The following is a 22,704-nucleotide window of genomic DNA, read 5'->3' on the forward strand; positions in this document are numbered from 1 at the left end:
ATCATAGTCTGTTATTATAAAACAAAAGCAAAATAATTTATCAATATATGCTTTAAAAAGTATTATAAATGAACACATCAAAATTGGCAATCAAATTAAATGAACTATCATGATCGCAGAAATGTATATTTGAAAGTGATTATAAAAAACTAAACGTAAACTTTCAGTTTAAGGTAAAAAGGTGTCCGTAACGTACCAAACATGTCACTCATATATTCCCTGATATTCTTCACATCATCATACTCCTCCTGAACACCCTCTGATATAAATGTTTCTATTATTAATTACATGAGTATAAATGCCACTATAATTTGACAATAAGACAAACAAATAAACAAAGAAAACAATTTTAATTTGAGAGAGTAATTTGAATCCCACACCTGCTTTATCACTGGAGAATTGTCGTACAATGATGACATCATCATAGTTTTCTGGCAAATCAAAAGAGACAAATAGACAAAATAATGAAAAATTAAATGCATCCATTAAATGGATCCACAATTTGGGATTTTGAAACAGTGCAAATGTATAATTAAAATGTATATAAATCTATTTAGTTAAAACCTGTATAAATGATAATAAGAAATAAACCTGTATCACGAGATCTCAGTCCAACAGTGATTATATCATCATAATTCTCAGGTGTGATTTGCTGCTCTTCTAAATGAGTTAACAGCAAGGAGGAAATAAACAAAAACTGCTTTAACTATTCAGATGCCCAATAGTTCATTTAATTTAGTGAAATGAGTTCAAATCACTGACCTTTATTTGACCCTTCAGTGGTGGTGATGTCATTATAGTAGTCAGGTGCGGCTCCTACTGCAGAATTTGCTTCAAAAAGAGTAGATGAAAGAAACAAAAGATTCAATAAATCCTTATCTGAATTATTACATGATGCTGAATGGTTTATATAATTTAAACTCAGTAACCTGCTAAGTGAATGTTTTTAATTAATTTACTGAAACATTCATTCATTTCTGTATGTAGAAGATAAGATTTGAGTTATATTGATTTATATTTGAGTCCTCTAACCTGAAAGAAGCTCATCAGCATCTTCATACCCAGAATGCTGTTCTTCTGAAAGGACACTTCCTATTATGGAGAAGTAGATTCATCGGACACACACGTTCACAATCGTAAATCAGCCAAAATCCCCACTTCCTTTGAATCTCAACACTAACACTGTATAATTTCAGATAACATACAAAAGTCCCACAAATGGATATATGTGATTAACTCTACTCTCCGCTATGAATAAAGTGATTATGATCTCCTCAAATCATTTACATTTTACATTTATGCATTTGGCAGACGCTTGTATCCAAAGCGACTTACATTGCATTATCCTATACATTTATACATAGGTATGTGCAATCCCCTGGGATTGAACCCACAACCTTGCGTTGTTAACGCAATGCTCTTACCACTGAGCTACAGGAAAGCTAAAATCACACTCTATGTATGACATTTACTCACCCCTCTGAGTGAAGAAACTCTGTCTATTAGTGGGTCTGTGATGAAGCTCCTCATAAACAGCCTCAGTCGTCGTCCTGTGTCTCCTCTTAGAGAGAGCTGTGAGTGTAGACAGACAAACCTGCTGTCAGTTCACAACACATGACTGATCACACACTGAATAACACACAATATGACAGACTCTGGATCTCTCCTACCTCTCCTCATCACTCTGTTCTGCTGAATCAGTATAAGCAGTGGCACTAAGAGCAGTGAGAGCAAAACTCCCAGTACAACATTTACATTTACATTTATTCATTTAGCTGACGCTTTTATCCAAAGCGACTTACAATTGCTATATATGTCAGAGGTCGCACACCTCTGGAGCAACTAGGGGTTAAGTGTCTTGCTCAGGGACACATTGGTGTCTCACAGTGGATTCGAACCCGGGTCTCTCACACCAAAGGCATGTGTCTTATCCATTGCGCCACCACCACCCACACCACCCACACCACCACCCACACCACCACCCCCCACACCACCACCCACACCACCACCCACACCACCACCCACAAGCACAAAGAGAGACACTGGAGGAGTTTGTGGAGGAGTGACTGATGTTGAGCGCACTGTCTGAGAAACTGGAGGAGAAGCTGATGTTGTTGTGGCAGGAGTAGTGGACTCTGACAAATCTGGCAAAACAGACACAAACACATTCGATATCATGCAAATACATAGATATTATTCACTCGAAAATGATGTGAAAATGACTACTATTGTTCAGTGTTTTGCTGTGACCTGCACAGGTGAGTCCAGCGTGCTCTTTGTGGGAGCAGTCAGTGTGGTTCTTCAGGGAGAGAGGACAGTCCCACAGGTGAATCTCATTCCCTCTGCAATCGACTTTGTTCAGCCACACAACACCTTCACCAGCACCAAAGACTGAATTCCCATCAGCCCTCAGTGCTGCTCCACAACCCAGCTGCCTGCAGACCACCTGAGCATCACTGATGTCCCACAGATCAGCACAGACTGAACCCCACACAGCGTTATGATACACCTCCAGCCTCCCAGAGCACCGGCCCAAACTGCCACTCAGTCTGAGAGGAAGGCGTTCTAAATTGCACATAGAAGACAACACATTCATATCCAGAAGATACTATTCTGGTCACATGACTGTTATGATGTTCTTTGCCATCAAATTAACTTACCTGAACACTGTCTCTGGTAGGGAGATGTAGACCATGTCAAATAGCTTCGAGGGGATTCAAGACTTTTATGTTCTGGATTCACAACTTAGAGCATTATAAACATTATTCATTTTTGTTAATGTTTATTAATAAACATGCTAATGTTAACTAATGAAACCTTTTTGTAAAGTGTTACCAAAAAAAAAGGATATGTCTCCATAATGCTGACAATTTACAGTGCCGCAGCTGTCAAGAGTTCAATGTGAGTAGATGACATGAAGCGGCTTGAGTTAAACTACACTGATAACAGGTGGCTGTTAATTTCCCAATACAGCTGCAGATCGCAGTGAAGTTCAGTGGGATTTTTGTACACAAAATGATAAGCGGCATTCATATACCTTATTTGGGGAGTATTTTAACTTATGGTGCTGCAAGCCATGCTCCTTTTCTCTCATCAGTATTTGGCACAGAATACAATTCATACATGTTTGTGGGGTAGTGCTCAAAACAGAATTCCTTAATTTTATTGGCTTGACCCTGAGCTTATTTGTATTCTCAGTAGTGTTTAAAAAGTTTCTGTTTAATTAATTCAGTTGCTGTTTTTATCTAGTATTAACATGGGTTACTATGGAGACCAGAAATAGGACAACGGAAGTTCAAATCTATCATGGCAGCACTCATTGGTTGCTCAGGAAAAAAGGTGCAGAATATATTATATTATACCTTACCTGAGCAGGTGATTTTGGCCACTTCATTTTCACCACAGTCATTCTTTCCCAAAGGTGAAGATGGACACTGCCACAGATTTATATCATGTGGTCGACATTTTACTTTATCCAGCCAGTTACGAGCTGATTCCACCCTTGTTAAAGAATTGGAAAAAGCACCAGATCTTCCACAGTTCAGCTCTTGACAGATCAGACTCACTGTGTCTCTGTCCATCTGGTTCCAGCACACATTACCCCAGGATCCATTGTAGAAAACCTCCACATTCCCTTCACAGCCCTCAGTTAACCTGATCTCTTTAAACTCTAGATGGAAACATGAACACAACCTAATAGCTTTCATCGAACTCCATACTGAATTTTACATATATATGGATGACTGAAATATACCAAATAATATTTTAGATTTTAAATGTTACAAAATAGTTTTGTTTTTTGGTTATGTTTACCTGAGCACACGACTCCTACATCCTCCTTGTGTTGACAGTCATGTTTCCCCCAGCCTGGAGAAGAGCAGTTCCACAGGGACGTCTCATTCCCCTCACATTCCACCTCATCCAGCCATATGGGTCCAGAACCAGGACCAAACCAGGCTGGTACCTGCTGGTTACTGAGGGCCACTCCACACTGCAGCTGTCTGCACACCACATGGGCATCTTTAATATCCCAGGAATCATCACACACTGTCCCCCATGAGCCGCTGTGAAAAACCTCCAGCCTCCCTGCACAGTCTCCCCCAGAACCCACCAGCCTGATGGACCCGCGACCTGATATTCAGAGAGAGAAAAACACATTATTGATCACTAACAACTGAAGAATCTGCCCAGATGTTGTTGTTCTCACCAAGGCAGGTGATTGACAGCTGTTGTGTGGAGCTGCAGTTGAGAGTTTGTGGAGAGCTGCAGTTCCCCAGATGAGCTTCACTCCCAGAGCACTGGAAGCCCGTCACACACTCATGACTGTGTTCAGGACTGGATGAAGAGGAGCCGGAGAAGTTCAGCACAGAGCCACAGCCCAGCTGTCTGCAGACCACGGAGGATTCAGTGAGACTCCAGGAGTCCAGCAGAACTCTCCTCCAGACCTGATGGATGGAAACTTCCAGCTCCCCCTCGCACTGTCTTTCTCCAGACAACCGCACCAGACCGTCATGAACAGCCAGAGAGGAATCTGAGTGAAAGATGTGATATTAAGATATTGCAAGGCAATTTATAACTTTTATTTTCCAATAAAACCCCCTCACCAGAGCAGACGACTCCAACATCTCGTCTATGAGAACATTCAGCTCGACTCCATGAAGAGACGGAACATTCTGAGAGTTTTGTTTCATTCCCGTCACAATCAAACACATCAGCCCAGATTTCACCACTTCCCTCTCCAAACCAGTCTGATCCCACAACAGACACAGCAATCCCACAATTCAGCTGTCTACAGAGGACACTGGCAGCTCTCATATCCCAGCATGCATCACACACTGTGCCCCATTTACTGAGGTACTGACGTTCAACTCGACCAGAACAGGAGTCTGAACCGTTCACCAATCTAAGGTCACTGTAGCCTGAAAATAAAGAGATTTTAATAGTGCAAATTACTTTTTATTTTTTGTACATATGAACTCTAAAGAAATGGCAAAAATGTATACTCAACCAGAGCATATCAATCCAACAAAATTGGCATGGGAACAGTTGTGCTTTTTTGAAGATAATAGTGGACAGAAATACAACTGAGGCTCATCTCCTCTGCACTGAATCTCTTGTGTCCACATCTGAGCGTCTCCTTTGCCAAAAGCATCTTCTCCCAGCACCTGTACAGGAGCCCCACAGTCCAGCTCTCTACACACAACCTCTGCATCCTGCTGGTCAAAGGCAGTGTCACACACTGAACCCCAGGTGTTTCCATGAACCACCTCCAATCTCCCATTGCACAGGTGAGGCCCATCAACAAGTCTGGAATGTTTATGATCTGTTTTATATATTTGAAATCAGTACAAAAGAGACAGCAAATTTTTTTTGGTTATGTTTACCTGAGCACACGACTCCTACATCCTCCTTGTGTTGACAGTCATGTTTCCCCCAGCCTGGAGAAGAGCAGTTCCACAGGGACGTCTCATTCCCCTCACATTCCACCTCATCCAGCCATATGGGTCCAGAACCAGGACCAAACCAGGCTGGTACCTGCTGGTTACTGAGGGCCACTCCACACTGCAGCTGTCTGCACACCACATGGGCATCTTTAATATCCCAGGAATCATCACACACTGTCCCCCATGAGCCGCTGTGAAAAACCTCCAGCCTCCCTGCACAGTCTCCCCCAGAACCCACCAGCCTGATGGACCCGCGACCTGATATTCAGAGAGAGAAAAACACATTATTGATCACTAACAACTGAAGAATCTGCCCAGATGTTGTTGTTCTCACCAAGGCAGGTGATTGACAGCTGTTGTGTGGAGCTGCAGTTGAGAGTTTGTGGAGAGCTGCAGTTCCCCAGATGAGCTTCACTCCCAGAGCACTGGAAGCCCGTCACACACTCATGACTGTGTTCAGGACTGGATGAAGAGGAGCCGGAGAAGTTCAGCACAGAGCCACAGCCCAGCTGTCTGCAGACCACAGAGGATTCAGTGAGACTCCAGGAGTCCAGCAGAACTCTCCTCCAGACCTGATGGATGGAAACTTCCAGCTCCCCCTCGCACTGTCTTTCTCCAGACAACCGCACCAGACCGTCATGAACAGCCAGAGAGGAATCTGAGTGAAAGATGTGATATTAAGATATTGCAAGGCAATTTAGAACTTTTATTTTCCAATAAAACCCCCTCACCAGAGCAGACGACTCCAACATCTCGTCTATGAGAACATCAGCCCAGATTTCACCACTTCCCTCTCCAAACCAGTCTGATCCCACAACAGACACAGCAATCCCACAATTCAGCTGTCTACAGAGGACACTGGCAACTCTCATATCCCAGCATGCATCACACACTGTGCCCCATTTACTGAGGTACTGACGTTCAACTCGACTCACACACTCTTCCCCACTGACCTCTATGAAGAACCTCCACTCTACCAGCACACAGACTTTGACCACCAACCAGCCTTACTCTCCAATTCTCTATATAAAACATTTTGGCAGAAGAGGAAGGAAAAAGTTAGATAAAATAAAAAAAAGTACACAATGGGGGTGCCATATTTTGAAACTACATAAATTTTCAATATGGGGAAGTGAATCTGAAGGAAGAATTAGTACCAACCTGCACACACCAGTCTTCTGTCGTTAGAACAGTTTTTTTCATGTGATTGTGATGTTGGACAGAGGTGAATCTGAGACTCATTTCCTCTGCACTGAATCTCTTGTGTCCACATCTGAGCGTCTCCTTTGCCAAAAGCATCTTCTCCCAGCACCTGTACAGGAGCCCCACAGTCCAGCTCTCTACACACAACCTCTGCATCCTGCTGGTCAAAGGCAGCGTCACACACTGAAACCCACGACTGACCATCAAGTATCTCTAATCTCCCAGAGCAGCGAGAACCTCCAACCAGCCGGACTCCTGAACAAGCAAGAACAAGAAAATAAAAACTTGAGAGCAAAAACACTTCAAACCAGGTAGTCCCTGAAGATCTACCTTCCTCCAAAGTTCAGTTCCATCCCTTATCAAACACAGATGAACGAGCTGTTTACCTGAGCAGATGACTCCAACGTCTCTACTATGATCACAACTGTCTTTACCCCATCCGGATGACCCACAGTTCTTCAGTGCTGACTCTGATCCTGTACACCTGACTTGATTCATCCAGATTGGTCCTGATCCTTGTCCAAAATACGCACCACCTAGAGCATCTACAGGTTCTCCACAGTCCAGCTCTCTACACACCACTGCAGCCTCAATCATATCCCAGCCATAATCACACACTGTTCCCCATTGTCCATTATGAAAAACTTCCACTCTACCACTGCAAGGGCTGTTACCACCAACCAACCTCACACTCACACTATCTGTATATTGAACAGAAAGGAGGAAACATGAAGAAAAATGCAGAAAGAGAGAGAGAGAGAGAGAGAGAGAGAGAGAGAGAGAGAGAGAGAGGGAGAGAGAAAGAAAGAAAGAGATGAAAAATAACATACTTTTATACTACATAAATGTTCGATCTAGAGATATGAAACTGAAGTGGAAATTAGCTTCAACCTGCACACATCAGTCTGATGCTGTATTCATGTGAACAGTTGTGTTTGTGTGATGATACTGCACAGAATGAAATCTGAGACTCATTTCCTCTGCACTGAATCTCTTGTGTCCACATCTGAGCGTCTCCTTTGCCAAAAGCATCTTCTCCCAGCACCTGTACAGGAGCCCCACAGTCCAGCTCTCTACACACAACCTCTGCATCCTGCTGGTCAAAGGCAGCGTCACACACTGAAACCCACGACTGATCATCAAGTATCTCTAACCTCCCAGAGCAGCGAGAACCTCCAACCAGCCGGACTCCTGAAAAAGCAAGAGAATAAAAACATTAGAACAGGATTTTCAATGTTTAAATTTGTGAAATATGGTGAAATATAAAACAGCAATAAATAAATAAATGTAGGCAGGTGGCTTCAATGATAAAATAAGTTCAGGGGTTTGGAGAATCTCACCTGAGCAGATGACTCCAGCATCTTCAGTGTGAGCACAATAATTTTGACCCCATCCTGCTGATTCACAGTTCTTCAGTGTTGACTCTGATCCTGAACAGAACACAACACTCATCCAGATGTGTCCTGATCCTGGTCCAAAGTGAGAATCATACAGAGCATCTACAGGTTCTCCACAGTCCAGCTCTCTACACACCACTGCAGCATCAGCCATATCCCAGAAATCATCACACACTGTTCCCCACTGACCTCTATGAAGAACCTCCACTCTACCAGCACAGCGACTGTGACCACCAACCAACCTTACTTTCACATGGTCTGTATATAGAACAGAGAGAACATACCTGAATACATATTTAGAAAAAGAGTCAAAGATAGAATGAAATGAAAGAATCACATAATGAGAGGATGGATATTTGGATACTACAATATTCTGTCTGAAATTGGAATTAGTTCCAACCTGCACAATTCAGTCCAACATCATTGTAATTAGAGCAGTTGTTTTCATGTGATGGTGATGTTGAACAGAGGTGAATCTGAGACTCATTTCCTCTGCACTGAATCTCTTGTGTCCACATCTGAGCGTCTCCTTTGCCAAAAGCATCTTCTCCCAGCACCTGTACAGGAGCCCCACAGTCCAGCTCTCTACACACAACCTCTGCATCCTGCTGGTCAAAGGCAGCGTCACACACTGAAACCCACGACTGATCATCAAGTATCTCTAACCTCCCAGAGCAGCGAGAACCTCTAACAAGCTTGACCCCTGAATAAACAAGAAAAAAACAATCATATGGTATTTATGGACCTCTAACAGGAGTCAAAAACTTCCTAAATTTGAATAAAAATAGTTCTGTGTTGTGTTTTTCGCTGTTCACTGTAATGTAGAAATCATTTAGGAAGAAAAATGGTCAATGGGTTTTTTGAATGTTTTTTTTGGTTAAATACCTGAAATAAGGTCTGTGATTAACATAAGGCAAATAGATTTTAAATTTTTTGTCAACAACATAAAATACATTAGTAAAGTATTATCAGTATAATATGATTTTTTAAAGCTTTTACTTGTCTTGAAAGGCAATTTCAAAAAGGCAATTGCTAACAAGTGGCTAAAAGCGATTACAGAGGTTGTCGTGGACATTACACTAAACAGGTAAATTAATCTACTCACTAGTCGCTTCGCTTCCAGCCTAACTGTGTTTATAATCGCACTCTTACAAACTATTTGAACTCAAAGTTCCAGGGATTTTTTTTTTTTTAAGAAGAAAAAAAAAGACAGAAGATCTTATTGATGGTGACATTGAAGATGTGACCATGTGACATGGTGTAGTTTGTTTACTTTTAGTAACTGTATATTTAGGCTTCAGAATTCATAAAAGTTATGTTAATTTGCGAATATTATCATGATGCTTGTAAATCTTGACACTTGTAAAGCATGTTAAAACTTCGACTGTGGCTGCATTATTGATTTGCTGGCTGTTAAAAACAAGAACCAGTTAAATTAAACACTTTTTTCCCACGCTGTAAACTCTAACACTCAAAAAAAATTATTGGTTTGAGTAGGGCCAACTTAAATTATACAAATAATTTCAATCAAATTAATTTTTATGAGTATTTAGAACTTTATTTTTCTTTTGAGTTCACAAAACTGACACATTTTAAGTAAGTTTAATTGGTTTATTGTTTTGCGTTCTATGAACTTGTTTCTTTTAATTTAGATACACTTAAATTTAAATGAAACTGGGCTGGGATTTCTATTTCCCAGCATGTTTTGCCATGACACTTAAAAGGGAGAGTAAATGCTAAAATTAAGAGTTATATAATGTTTTTTGTGCCAGATTAATGTTAAGTGGGAAATTTAGTAGTGTTTAATGTTTTGCTAGTTTAGATGAGTTTATATGAGTAAGATGAGAGATGAGTATGTTGGGGTTACCATCATGGTGACGAGTGGAGCATGAGCTTGGTTTGAGAACAGTGTATATTAAATGTTTTAAATTGCTGAACTCATTCTGTCAGGGTTCCTCTTATACCACCACCTTGTTTAGTCCTTGTCTGGTCCTTGTTTCACTAATTGCACTCACCTGATCCTCATGTGCTCTGATGCCTTTATATTGTGCTCCTTTCCCTCATGTACTGGTTCATTGCGTGTGTATGTAGTGTGTGAGATTTTTGCTTGTCTACTGATCTTTTTAGACAGTGTTCCCTGCCAGTTCTAGTTTTTGTATTTTATTCTTTTGAGTTTGCTGTAGTCTAGTTCCAGTTTTTTGCTCTAGTTTTCTCAAGCCTTATTTTTAGTTTCTATTTTGATATGGGTTTTTTTCTGTTTGTAGTTCCAGTTATTTATTCCTAGCATTTCTTTTTTTCCCTTTTTTTCTATCTGCAGTTAAATTCATTTATTTATTTTATTTTTTCTAGTCACTGTGCTGAGTCAGTTTATTTCTGTTTTGCTTTTTCTTGTTCTCTCTTGTTGTCTTCTTGTGTTCGTTCCTGTCCTCCATCCTGATCCACCCTGGCTGCTGCTCCCAAGACCAGGCAGCAAGATGGATACAGCCAAACATTTCCAGCCTCTGGTTCCATTCAACCTACTGCCTGATCTCCAGTGTTGTCATTATCTGGTGCTACTCCATCTCCTCGGTTCTCCTGCCTAGCTTTGCCCGGGTCGGATCTCATCTCATATGTCTTCCCTTTCTCCAGTTGACTGCCCTGTCCTACTGTTTGGATCATCCTCACTCCTAACCATCCCTATTGTGCCTTGTCTTGTCAATAAAATTCCATCCCTTGGTCATTCTGCATCTGGGTCCTCTTTCTCCATTAGACTGCCGTGACAAAACCCGACACATTCATCAAGTGCTATGCAATAGCCAAGTTCTAAAAATATTTAAGTTGAGATTACATGATAATTTTAAATTGTGTATAAATTAGCTTACTCAAATATTTCAAGTTAAAAGCAATTAAAATGTATGATTACAAAATAAAATCTGCAAGTTCTGCTTACTTAAACGTAAAATTCCTTAACTTAAAAAATACTGATGTAACTGATTACCTCAAATTATTTGAGTTTTGCCAACTTATTTGGGTTTACAGTGCGTAGTGAACCTCACACGTTTGCTTTCCTTATCATAGAATTGCAGTATTTAAATAAATGATGTTAAAAAAATAATAATTTGCCCTCATAATCCATAATCAAAATAACTTCCCCTCCCTATTGCACTGACATCTCTTCTCTTCTCTGATTATGATGGGCAAATTCCAAAAGGCATTTTTGCGCCCTTGAAGGGCACTTCGGGAAAGGGACGCCATTTGTAGGGGTGTTCCAAACGAAAGTGAACAGCTGGATCCCTTCACGAAGAGCCCTTCCACAAGGGCGTTGGCGAAGGGTACATGCGATGGTCACATCAAGAAAATCATTTTATCTTTAACACTTTACAATACTGGTGCATTAAAACATTAGTATACAATACTAATACATTAATTCATGCTTAATTCACAGATAATCACATATTAATGTATGACTCATGAAGAACTAAACCATTAATTAATGTTTACAGCATCAGCAAAATATTTAGTCTCCGATCAATATTTCATGTCTAATTATTTACTTATTTAGCAAGTAGCCGTGTAATAAGCGGGATAATGTGCCAGCCGGTTGTTATCACAGAATTGGCTGGATGTACATTATCCCTTAGATTGCTTACTTAGCTGATGATTCGCAAAGGTATAATTATGTTATGACTTTACTTGTTGAGGCACAAGACTATTAACTAATTGTTAGGACCCTGGACCACAAAACCTGGAACCCTGGTCACAAGTCACATGGGTATATTTCTGGGAATAGCCAACAATATTGTAATCGATTTTTCTTTAATGCCAAAAATCATTAGGATATTAAGTAAAGATCATGTTCCATGACGATATTTAGTAAATTTCCTACCGTAAATATATATATATATATATATATATATATATATATATATATATATATATATATATATATATATATATATATATATATATATATATATATAAAAAATGCAGCAAAATCGCGAACATAAATAGACAACTTTAAAGGCGATTTTCTCAATGTTTAGAATTTTTTGCACCCTCAGATTCCAGATTTTCAAATAGTTGTATCACGGCCAAATATTGTATCAATTGAAAGCTTATTTATTCGGCTTTCAGATGATGTATACATCTTAATTGAATTTTTTTTTTACCCTTGTGGTCCAGGGTCACATACTGTATGTCATTTTGGTTTTGCCATTCACACTAAGCCATGGATTTCAATTTCCAGTCCTCTACAACCGGGATTTCACTGTGCCAGATGGACTGCCTCATCCAGTACCTTGTTGTTCATGGCACAGGTATTTGTCAGGTTAAGCTTGAAGTCTAGGATTTAAAGGCAGAACACTGAGAACATGCGGCTGGGGCTGGGCACTGCCATTTCTTAACACTGTGTCTAGACCAGACAAAGACAATATGATCCATTATAATCAGTAATATAACACTGGATGCGGCGCAACACTACATGACACAACAAAAACCCTGATGCCACATTCTAATTCTGACGTACTCCAAGCTTTTGCACTTATTCTGTTACGAAGGTCAAATGGACTTGCAATGGTCTGTCATGTCCAGTGAATAAAGCTGTTGATGTCAAACATCGACGTTGTAGCGTCTGGACCAATCAGACACACAAATTATTCATTTATTTAATGAATAATCTGTGTAAACTCACTCTCCCAAATAAGGCCTGTGAAACGTTCCCCAAATGAAGCTAACACACTGGCAGGACGCGGTGTCTTGTTACAGGACACACACTGAAACTGATTTTACGAGCGAAAGGAATGTCCTGAGAGCTGCGACTCTCACTTAAACTCTTGCAGAGGAAGAGAAATAAAAACCCTGTTAATCCTATATATATTCTATATATAACCACTTGATAAATGTGTAAACATGTATCTAATTTTTCCCATCTCATGATTTTTCCTTTTATGTGGCGTTTGTATTCTTGTAAACTCAATTGGGTTAATGTTTCAGACTTTGCATATTATGGTTAACCAACATTATATGTGCGGCATTTTTGGTCTCTATAAACTCCAATCTTCATCCCCGTTTTGTTAATTTACATTACATTCTGCTAACTTTGTGACGCATTAGTATTATAAGCATCTTAAAGATTCTTGTGTTAAACATCCAATCAAATTGCATGTTCAAAGGGACAATGGGTCGTAAAAATTTCCCTCCAAAGGGAAATCTTCTCATTGGCTCACACAGCTCCAGAGGTTGTGCCATCTTCACGCTTTAAAGTCACTGATCAGCTCTTAGCTCTCTCTTAGTCCCTTTCTGAAATGCTGACGTGAAGATGATGCTGAACTAGAAGCCTCTAAGGACCCACCAAGCTTGTGCCAGGCTGCGGCCTTGTCTTTCCATTCACCAAAGATACTCTGAAAACCACTGGTTCTCTCTCATCAAGACCACATCAGCAAAGATCAACTGGAGCCTCAACAAATTGCATCAGGACATTTTAATTCAAATGGGCGAGACATGCAAGTATCAAACTAAGTCTCATTATTTGATACATTAAGTATCCTTACCCCTTTAAAGAAGGGCGTTTTAGAACTAAACTGATGGTTTGCTCAAGGCTGTTGATCTGCTGACAAACAATGATTTCAAACAATGCTATAATTTCTTGCTTTCCTGTATTCTGCTTCAGCTCTCTTTCCCTTGGTAAACTGTATGCATGTATGTGTGTGTATGTTAGAGTAGTTTAAGTGTTTAGACTAGTTAATAAAATCTTGTTTATGTCACACATAAAGTTGTCCTTGTCTCAAGCTCATAACTGGAGTCACTAATCATTTAGATCTTGGTTACTGCTCTTAGTAGTATTGTAAATTAAGAAAGACATTTCCCATGCCCCCGGAAATGTACATTTCTTAGAGTTAATAAACAATTGATCCTGAGTGTTCATGGGACAAATAGGTTCATTGATTGTAATATTAATTTACGACAGTAAATTAATTATATTAACTAATCCAAATATTCATAATCAATTATAACCAGTTATTATTGATTATTAATATTTCATATAGAGCTAATTTGCTACAACGTCAAAATGAGATGTGGAAATGGATGAGTTTCGATGCCTCAGTTAAGAAAAAATGCTATTTAAACTAATCATACATTAAACCAATTTAAGTGTGGATATTAACTTTATCTTTTTACCTAATTACCACTGAAAGACATTGCCAAACTGATCCTAAGATAATATGCAGCATCTTGATCAAGTCTTGACTTTTGACGTCAAATTGATATCAAGGTGCCAGCATTGATGTCAATGTGATGTCCATATGATATCAATTTCACATCAAAACCATGACATTGATTTGATGTAAACTGAATGTCAAACGTATTGACCTGCATAATATAAACCAATTTCAGTGTGGATATTAACTGCATCATTAAATGAAAGACTGTCACAGAGCGTTTTTCCTTTTGCATTAAAACTTGGGAATGAAAACCATGACAAGGGAAAGGTCGCCTGCAGTTTTCAAAAATAATTATTGACATATGATTTAGAAATGACTTTACAAAATTCAGTGTGCTAGTTATTATTATTATTGTGGTGAAGTGCCGTTTACGGATAGATCCGCCCCATGATTATTAACCAAGCAGTATTTAGGAGTATATAAAGGGCATCCCCAGACTAGAATGTACATTTCCTGAAGAAAATGTTAGTGGTGCTTGCAGTGGCAAAACTCGGCACTCGGTTGCTTCATTATAATGTGAGATTTTGGCAAAATGACTGAATTTTTTTTATGATTTTATGTTTTTTTCTGTTTGTAATCATTTTAAATTATTTTGCATTTTATGCAAGCCAAGTTGGTGAAAGGGTCCCAACTTTTGGTCATGTGACAACAAGGTGAGGTTTTGAGTACAGCTTACCAGAGCAGATGATCCAGCATCATTAGAATGACCACACAAATGTTTATCAAATCCTGCTGACCCACAGTTCTTCAGTGTAGATTCTGATCCATTGCACACAACATATTTCATCCAGATTGGTCCGGATCCTGGTCCAAAATGAGCATCACTCAAAACATCTACAGGTTCTCCACTGTCCAGCTCTCTACACACCACTGCAGCATCAGCCAAATCCCAGTCATAGTGACACACTGTTCCCCACTGACCTCTATGAAGAACCTCCACTCTACCAGCACAGCGACTGTGACCACCAACCAACCTCACATTCACATGGTCTATTTGTGCAAAAGAATGAATGACAGATAGAGAGAAAGAAAGAGGGAAACAGGAAAATGGAGAAGAAAAGAGAATGAAAATAACATAATGTTCTAATAAGTATATTAATAAATACTATAGATAATATGTGGCAGTTACACATTAGTCAGCAGTTGCATAATATTATTGCAAATAAATGTTCAAATTGAGATTATTTTCCTCCTTAAATAAAAGTATGAACCTACCAGCGGTAATGAGTTTTAACACACACATCAGGACCATACAACTCCCAATCAACATCTTCTGCTGGACACACATTATTTCATCAGCTCAGAACATAGCACAAAACACAGTTTCTCTACATTCCATCAAACATACTGAAGAAACTGTGTCTTGTCAGCCTCCAAATGAGAAGAAAGAGCCCTAAAATTTCCAATCACATTCATCATTACCTTATTAGACACAACAGAGGAAATCATCAAACAACTTCAGTGACAAATCAGAGGAGGCATTTCTGACTTTAACCATATATATCAAAAGAACGTCAGCACTGAAAAGAACTCCTCCTCCATACCGAGACACTTCAGTGAGGATGCACACACACACACATAGACACACACACCTGCCAGAGGCAAAAAATAGTCACATCATGCAGGAAACTTTAAAGATTTCTGAGAGGAAGCACCCCAGGATATTTACAGCATTAGACCCAAACACCTGCTTTGAAACAGATACTGATAACTGCTCAAATGAAGAAAACATGATCCTTTAAACTTTAACGCACATTAGGTTTCCAGTTATGCAAAGATATTTAACAAAAGCAGAAAAAAAAATATTTAGCAATATTAATTTCCTTAAGTAAAGAAAATTCTGACACCCCAAAAATAACATAATTTGAACCCTATCAGTACATAATCTTATTCCATTTCCTCATTCGTGACGGCATTTGTGAAGCTCAAACATTTAAACTGTTACCTGCATTATTATATGTGTATCCTAGAGTATCTTAGCAACTACATGGCAACACCCTAGCAACCACCCAAGTACCCTAGCAACCAAATAGCAGCAACATAGCAACCACCCAGAGTACCTTAGCAACCGCATAACAACCACCTCAAGTACCCTAGCAACCGCAAGGCAACACCCTAGCAACCACTCCGAGTACCCTGGCAACCGTATAGCAACACCATAGCAACCACCCAGAATACCCTAGCAACCATGTAGCGGCACCCTAGCAACCACGTAGCGGCACCCTAGCAACCACTCCGAGTACCTTAGCAATCACATAGCAACACCCTAGCAACCACCCAGAATACCCTAGCAACTGCACAGCAACATTAGATCTATCTAATATCTCTTATCTATCTATCTATCTATCTATCTATCTATCTATCTATCTATCTATCTATCTATCTATCTATCTATCTTTCTGTCTGTCTGTCTATCTATCTATCTATCTATCTATCTATCTATCTATCTATCTATCTATCTATCTATCTATCTATCTATCTTATAAGCTGTATTGCCTTCAAAACATTCAAACTTTAAACTACTTTAAACTTCAAACTACTTCAAACTGAAAATATCTGGCAAAGCATCACTATTGTTATTCGTCATTCTTATTCTTCTTCCAAACAAAGCTTCGACCCGAAAATCGTCCCGCACCGTTTGTCATAGACCCATGAATAAGGTGTCAAATCATGTGGATTAATGAGGAGAGGTGTGCTATATCTTTTAGAAGTGATCGGATGTACGACGTTCACCCGGTGGGCAAAAAATTGGGTGAAAAAGTCCCATAGACTTTGCATTGCAAGGAATTTCAACGAATCGTATAGCTCCTGGTGAGAATTTCGTAGAAACGTACTCGGTTACTAACGTAACCTCGGTTCTGCCAGAAAGACTCGGGAGAATTAATGCTGTAGCATAGACATTTATTAATGAGCTCAGCAAGCAATCAAATTCTTTGGCGGAGGCCCCGTTCATGACTCGAATTCCAGGGGTATTGAATCAGCGACTGCTGACTGAAGATGAAGGCAGGGGCGCCGCTCACCCCCCGAGGCGATGAAGGGGGCCCTCTGGTGGTGGTGGGGTGGATGGAAAGGAGGGCGTCTTGAAGACTTCAGGTTGGAGAGAAGAGCCCATCTAGTGATATTAGGGATGGTGAAAGTGGACACCTGGGTGGTCGTGATGGGGGAGGATGGAGGAGAAGATCCGTCTTAGTGGTGGTGGGGAGGAAGGTGGTGGCTGGAACAACAGCATCTGCGGACTCAGATATGAGTAAGGGCTGCCCTTTTATACTACAGCAAGGAAATGATAGGGTAGTTGATAAGGCAATTAGTGACGTAAATGATTGAGTCTCCCTGGCAGAACTTGCGCTAGCTTTATTTCTGCCAGAAAGACTCGGGAGAATTAATGCTGTAGCATAGACATTTATTAATGAGCTCAGCAAGCAATCAAATTCTTTGGCGGAGGCCCCGTTCATGACTCGAATTCCAGGGGTATTGAATCAGCGACTGCTGACTGAAGATGAAGGCAGGGGCGCCGCTCACCCCCAAAATTAGGTGGATGGAGGATCCGTCGGAACGGGGCCCCCCAAAAACGGTTTGATGAGGTAACTTACCAGTCCTGAATCCTGAAATTCCTAGTGAGAGAGAAGAGAAGAGAAAAAAAAAAATAGAATTTAAGACCGAACTCTTTGGCCAGAGACGTGAATGGACCATCAGCTAACGCGGATTTGGACGTAAGGTTTATGCTACTGTCGCTTATAGTAATATAGGCCGCAGAACATCTTGTAATACTGCCGCATGGCCGCAGGCCAACTTTTGATCCGGACACATGAGCCACAGGCCATCTTTGATACGGACGCATGGCCACAGGCCATCTTTTGATACGGACACATGGGCCACAGGCCATCTTTTGATACGGACACATGGGCCACAGGCCATCTTTTGATACGGACACATGGGCCACAGCCATCTTTTAATACGGACACATGGCCACAGGCCATCTTTTGATACGGACACATGGGCCACGGCCATCTTCTAATACGGACACATGGGCCACAGGCCATCTTTTTGATACGGACACATGGGCCACAGGCCATCTTTTTGATACGGACACATGGGCCACAGGCCATCTTTTTGATACGGACACATGGGCCATGGCCATCTTTTGATGCAGACATATAGGCCACAGCCATCTTTGGCGGAACGGAAGCCTATGATAATCTTTGATAGCGCTTTAGCGGAACGGGCGGTTTGGGCTGAATCTACTTGAATTTACAGCATGCAACGCCTGAAATTGGCAGACATTTAGCCATCTGGCTATAAGGAGATTATGCTATTTAGACGTATCGAGCCATGAGGCAACAACACCACCACCAGAAGTTAGATAAGGTTTTTTACCTTAACAGTTTACTGGAGAGCTTGCTGAGCTTCGAGGATGAATTTAAGATCTGGTCTTATGTAGGACTCGAATGCTGAAGAGGACCATCTGCCCAGGATTTTGATGGCTGCTGGAGAGAAACCTCGCTCGGCCGCTGTGGTAGCGGCTCCTATCCTGAAGGAATGCCCAGTGAACTGAGAGGGAGATAGGCTGCAGCTTTTAAGAGCGGAAGTAAGATGAGACCTGAACCAGGTTTGAGAGATAGGTGCTCCGTTTGGAAGGATGAAAAGGGGAGAAATAGCGGGGAGTCTAGGGCGAATTTTAAGAAAATTGAGCATAGAGGAGAATGGGCAAAAATCACTACTAATTTTTGAAATAGTCAAGGTAGTACCGGATCCTTTGGAGTCGTTCTTAGAATGTTTGAGAAAAAGAGTGAAGAATTTTGGAAAAAATTTTATGTCTGAAAAGGAAAGACCACGGGCTGGATCAAATTGGCATGTTGGAGAGGTGAATTCTCCTGGGCGCATGAAACCGTAGAAAGCGGTTAAAAATACTGCTTCTAGCAAGGTGTTAACATACGTGGAAAAAAGGCCATTGCGAACAGAAATGATTAGCCTATGAATTAAGGGTAGAGTCAGAGGCAGCCTTTTGTCGGGGACCGCTACGGAGGATTTAGCTATACCTTTGATCATTAAGCGAATAGGAGAAGCGGTGAATAGGCTAGGAAAATCAGGGTTGTGATATTTGGCATAAAACTGAATGCCTGCGAGCAGTCTACGAATTGAAGAAATTTTTTGATGACGTTTGTCATGATTAAAAACGAGAAACGAGCAAACGGTCGAAATTAAAATAGGAAATAACGGAATTTGTAAAGAAAAACAAAACATTGCAAATGAATACCAGGCAGAAGTATAAGCTTTAAGGGTGGATGAAGCGATGCCTTTAGACATGTAATATCTGGCTGAACGAAGTAAATCTCCTAGTATAATGTTGTGGCTGACAGGGGGGGGCAGGGCGTTGAATCCTTGTCGGCTGTAGGGCAGAGCCGTCTGAATGTCTGAAAGCGAAAGCGAGAGAGTGCGTCAGCAATGACGTTGTAGTGCCCCGGAATGTGAGCAGCTTTAATGATGAAGTTGTGGGTGACGGATTGCCAGATTAGCCGACGCAGAAAAGGCATAATCATTGGGCATGATGATCTGCCTTTGTTAATAATAGCTACGACGGCTTCGTTGTCGCAAAACATGAGAATGCGTTTCCTCGACCAATCTGGACCCCAGATTACACTAGCGACGACTAGGGGATAGAGTTCATATAGCGCTGAAGAGAGCGGTTTAGATGTTGATTTAGGAAATTCGCTCGACCATCTCTCTGCGAACCAGTGCCCTTGGAAATAACCCCCGAAGCCAACGGACGGGGCTGCGTCAGTGAATAATTGTAAATCGGCGGAAGATTCGAAAGCCTCATTATAAAAGAAAGAAATACCGTTCCAATCGTTTAGTAAGCGAGACCAAAACGAAATGTCAGACCAACAACCTACGTCTAACTGGACCGGATTACATAAATCGGGCACGGAATGAGCCAACGTAAGGAGACGAGATATGAAAGCTCTACCTTGCGGGATGATACTCATAGCGAAATTTAGGTGGCCCAGCAGAGACAATAAATCACGCTTAGAAACGACATGAATTGAGGAAAAATTATCCAGAAAAGACCGGATTCTAATGAGCTTTTCGAGCGGAAGAGAGGCCTGCATTTTGACTGTGTCGAGGGAGATACCTAAGAATTCGAGATTAGTGGAGGGGCCGAGAGTTTTCTCATGGGAGAGGGGAACGCCAACGTCGCTAAAGACCTGTTTTAATGTGTCGAGGACGGGGGAATGGGGTGAAGGAAAATCGATTAATAAGAAATCATCGAGTAAGTGCAAAACGAATGGAAGCTTGCAGACGTTCAGCAGGATCCAGCACAGAGCTTCCGAGAGATTGTTGAAAATATGGGGGCTGCTTCTACACCCGAAGGTGAGCCTCACTGCAAAGTAGTATTGTGAATCCCATTTAACGCCAAAAAGTGGCCAGTCGGTAGGGTGTATTGGCATGGTTTTGAACGCATCAGTTATGTCCGCTTTAGCCAGCCAAGCTCCTTGACCTGCAAGTTTGATTAAATGAATAGCGTTGTCTACCGAAGCATAATGAAGGGAAAAAGGTTCGAGCGGAATGCATTCGTTAACGCTTGCTATTTTACTTGAATGGGGAGAGGACATGTCGAATATGAGGCGTTTTTTACCGGAGTATTTACGAGTAGCAACTCCGATCGAGTTAATCCTGAAAGGAGAAAAAGGGGGGGAAGCGAAAGGTCCGATAACATAGCCTTTATTAACTTCTTTCTCGAGCAGTAAAGAGACAACATCGGGTTCGATCATGGCTGATTGTAGGTTTTTTGCTGAGAAAGATGAAGTAAGGTGCGAAAGTATCCCCACCCGAAACCCTTGGGACAAGCCGGTGATAAGATAGTCAACAAATGATGGATCAGGGTGAGAAGAGAGGTAGCTGGATAGGTTTGAAATGTTGATGGGAGTAGATGGATGATTGCTTAGAATTTCCTCTGAAAAGGGGGTTTCCTTTTGGTTTGAAATTTGCACCGGCGTGGGCAGACTGATTTTGGGTGTGGATCCTTGCACAAGCTACAAATATGAGCAAAACGGCAGTTATTAAGAGTACATACGGCTTCATTAAACAAATTGCAAATAGGACTTTCAATAAGTTCTGCGTCGGGGCGACCTCTGCTGTAGGAGCTCCGTCTTACATTTTCAGGACCGCGGATAGCGCCCGAGCTGTTGCTAGAGAAAGCTTTCGGGCAGAAAGCAGCTGAATGACCGTGAGCGCTGCAGATAGAACACGACAGGCTTCTTTGTCCACCGAAATGACGAACTAACAGTTCGGTATCAGTAACAGCCCAGTCCAGTCTTGAATTATAGAGAGTGATGTAAGACGCTGCTTTAGCGGAGAAGGATTTGTGATACTCGTAAAATAAGGTTCCCCCGTACCTTTGATTAAAGTCTGCCATCATTGAAAGATAGAGGTCTAGTTCTTCCCTCCTTTCTGGAAAAACTTGGCATAGCGTGTCCCTATAAACGCTAAATGCGATAGCGAATTCGCCGAACGAAAGACTGCGAAGCAAGCGTGGGTCTGAAGTTTTGAGTAGGACCGCCACGTCACCACAATCCACCATTTTCCTATCGGCGGCCGGTGAAGGGAGGAGTAAGGAAGCCAGGTTGATGTCCTTACCTTGGATGATGTTAGATCTGAGATGTGGTGATACTGTAGCCGCGGCGGGTGGAACAAACCGCCTACCGAATGCTTGAGCTGGTGTTGCCGTGGTGAGGTTAAAGATCGGAGAAGCCGGTGGAGCGGGGACATTTTGAAATGGTGACTGAGACATCAGCGTGGAGACTGGCAATGAGGTTGAAGTAGAAGGTAAGTTCACTGGAAAATTACTAGTGGAGGAATGTTGAGCTGAAAAGTGATCTGAGCTGGAGTTGGGGTTGACGAAAGAGTTTTCGATATTCGTCATTTTTTCCTGTAATCCTTTAACGGTCTGGGTTAGATTTTGGACTGCAGAAAAGAGCAGCTGATTAGTGTCCGAAGGATCGGCGAGTTGTGAAGGAGGTGTTGTCGGTGCCGGTGTTCTTTTGGCAGGACGAGGTGAAGATTTTGCTGCTCTTTTTCTGCCCGCTTTCTTTGGTTGTGCGGGAGCTGGGGCGATGTTGGAGTGTGGAGGAGTGGAAGTTGTTGGGTTACCCAGCGTGTTCTGGGCCAACAGTATAATATCCTCCCTTTGTATATCATTGCTTACGGGAATGCCCGCGTCTCCGAGAGCGTTAAAGATGTATTCAGAAGGCCGGCTGGTCCAAGCAGAAGATCGGCTTTGGATACGGCTACTGCGGCGTGTAACTGAAGGGGATGGCTGAACGGCATCATCCGAATCAGAGTAATCGCAAATGGATTGCGTGTCTTGAGACATAGTTAGGTCTGCTGCTGGTGCTAACAACTGGTTTGGCTATGGCTGGAACAACAGCATCTGCGGACTCAGATATGAGTAAGGGCTGCCCT

The 22,704-nt window shown here is 41.5% G+C and overlaps 1 protein-coding gene and 1 long non-coding RNA gene across 2 annotated transcripts in view; both read right to left on the reverse strand.

Annotated features, from left to right (window-relative positions):
- The window catches only part of LOC309496471 (uncharacterized protein), a 197,505-nt gene that overhangs the window by 78,616 nt on the left and 96,185 nt on the right, over positions 1 to 22,704 (reverse strand). Inside the window, exons 45-63 of the mRNA XM_082166460.1 lie at positions 19,499 to 19,655; positions 18,632 to 18,772; positions 17,835 to 17,855; positions 14,986 to 15,200; positions 8,445 to 8,747; positions 7,988 to 8,302; positions 7,539 to 7,838; positions 7,034 to 7,348; positions 6,606 to 6,902; positions 5,779 to 6,102; positions 5,385 to 5,708; positions 5,009 to 5,323; positions 4,605 to 4,919; positions 4,169 to 4,531; positions 3,814 to 4,131; positions 3,368 to 3,670; positions 2,661 to 2,732; positions 2,251 to 2,565; positions 1,954 to 2,144 (exon numbers count right to left, since the gene is read on the reverse strand). Of these exons, the coding sequence (XP_082022586.1) occupies positions 1,954 to 2,144; positions 2,251 to 2,565; positions 2,661 to 2,732; positions 3,368 to 3,670; positions 3,814 to 4,131; positions 4,169 to 4,531; positions 4,605 to 4,919; positions 5,009 to 5,323; positions 5,385 to 5,708; positions 5,779 to 6,102; positions 6,606 to 6,902; positions 7,034 to 7,348; positions 7,539 to 7,838; positions 7,988 to 8,302; positions 8,445 to 8,747; positions 14,986 to 15,200; positions 17,835 to 17,855; positions 18,632 to 18,772; positions 19,499 to 19,655 (4,904 nt within the window). The remainder of the gene's footprint in view (positions 1 to 1,953; positions 2,145 to 2,250; positions 2,566 to 2,660; positions 2,733 to 3,367; positions 3,671 to 3,813; positions 4,132 to 4,168; positions 4,532 to 4,604; positions 4,920 to 5,008; positions 5,324 to 5,384; positions 5,709 to 5,778; positions 6,103 to 6,605; positions 6,903 to 7,033; positions 7,349 to 7,538; positions 7,839 to 7,987; positions 8,303 to 8,444; positions 8,748 to 14,985; positions 15,201 to 17,834; positions 17,856 to 18,631; positions 18,773 to 19,498; positions 19,656 to 22,704) is intronic.
- On the reverse strand, positions 763 to 1,574 carry LOC309496305. Its single transcript, XR_014205099.1, has 3 exons — positions 1,477 to 1,574; positions 1,033 to 1,092; positions 763 to 831 (listed from the first exon to the last, which is right to left on the reverse strand). It is a non-coding gene; the product is annotated as an uncharacterized lncRNA (long non-coding RNA).

This window comes from Leuciscus leuciscus, assembly GCF_965113295.1.
Source record: "Leuciscus leuciscus genome assembly, chromosome: 4".
In the NCBI taxonomy this organism is placed as follows: Eukaryota; Metazoa; Chordata; class Actinopteri; order Cypriniformes; family Leuciscidae; genus Leuciscus; species Leuciscus leuciscus.